Below are 974 nucleotides of genomic sequence, written 5' to 3'. Positions count from 1 at the left end.
CTTAGCACCTAGCACCACACACAAAAACACCAGGAAAGGACCTGTAATGATCATAATAAATATATTTGTAACTTCTCAACTGGACAGAAATGCTTTCAGCAGCACAAGGTGCATGACAACATCTGGGTCTCATCAACTGTTAGACCCTGGGCTTCACCTCCTCCCACCAAAGGTCACAGTGGGGGCAGGACCACCAGATCCAAAGGGTGATGGTGGGTGTTTAGCAACCATGGGAAACCCGAAGTTAAGCAAATAAAATAATAATTTGAAAAGGAAAATAGAGACAATGTAAGGAAAGTTGCCTTTGTTCTAGGAAATGTCTTTTTTTTTTTTTTTCATGGTATATGACTCATTCATAAAGAGGAAGTGAGTTCTGTTGAAAAATACTTGAAATACTCTCTCAGGGGGAGAAAGCAATTCTTCACCAGCGTGGCCGGGCCCTGGACAGGGGACTTCACTCGCTGCCTATCCTGAGCCAGTAGGGAGAGTTCCTCCTGGGACACCAGAGCCGAGTGCCTGCTGTGAAGGAGAAAGGGGCTCAGTGCCCACCCCGGAACCCACAGACACCCTGGAAGCCAGGGGGACAGCCTGGGCAGGCTCCCTGAGGTCTCTGAGATAAACACGCTTATAAGAGCCCCCACCCTCTGTGAGTGTCTCACCCAGTGGGGGGAGGTGGTGACAGGTGTGTTGGGGAGTAGAGAACAACGGCCCCCACACCTCCCCCCTCCCCTAGGGAGGAGCCATCCCTGGAGACGGTTCCCAAGGACAGACTACTGGCCCAGCCCAGCAAGTCCCGGTTTGGGTGTGGAGAGGCCACCACGGAGCAGACCCACAGAGACGGGGGAGTGGATCGGGGGCAAGGCTGGCCCAGCAGCATTCCGTGGCCTCCCCGTGGGTCCGGCTGCTCCCGAGCTGACCGAGGCCACCTGCAGGCCCTGGACCACCTGGCCAGAAGCCACTCAACAGGGACCCCC

The 974-nt window shown here is 54.6% G+C and overlaps 1 protein-coding gene across 1 annotated transcript in view; it reads right to left on the bottom strand.

The window, feature by feature from the left end:
• Positions 1-353: 353 nt before the first annotated feature.
• Positions 354-974, bottom strand: part of DNMT3L (DNA (cytosine-5-)-methyltransferase 3-like) — a 14,292-nt gene continuing 13,671 nt past the window's right edge. Inside the window, exon 12 of the mRNA XM_010835002.1 lies at positions 354-519. Within this exon, the coding sequence (XP_010833304.1) occupies positions 354-519 (166 nt within the window). The remainder of the gene's footprint in view (positions 520-974) is intronic.

Source organism: Bison bison, unplaced genomic scaffold, assembly GCF_000754665.1.
Source record: "Bison bison bison isolate TAMUID 2011002044 unplaced genomic scaffold, Bison_UMD1.0 scf7180017864037, whole genome shotgun sequence".
Lineage (NCBI taxonomy): Eukaryota > Metazoa > Chordata > Mammalia > Artiodactyla > Bovidae > Bison > Bison bison.
The sequence above is the reverse complement of the archived record's forward strand: the minus strand, read 5'-3'. Positions and strand labels throughout refer to the sequence as shown.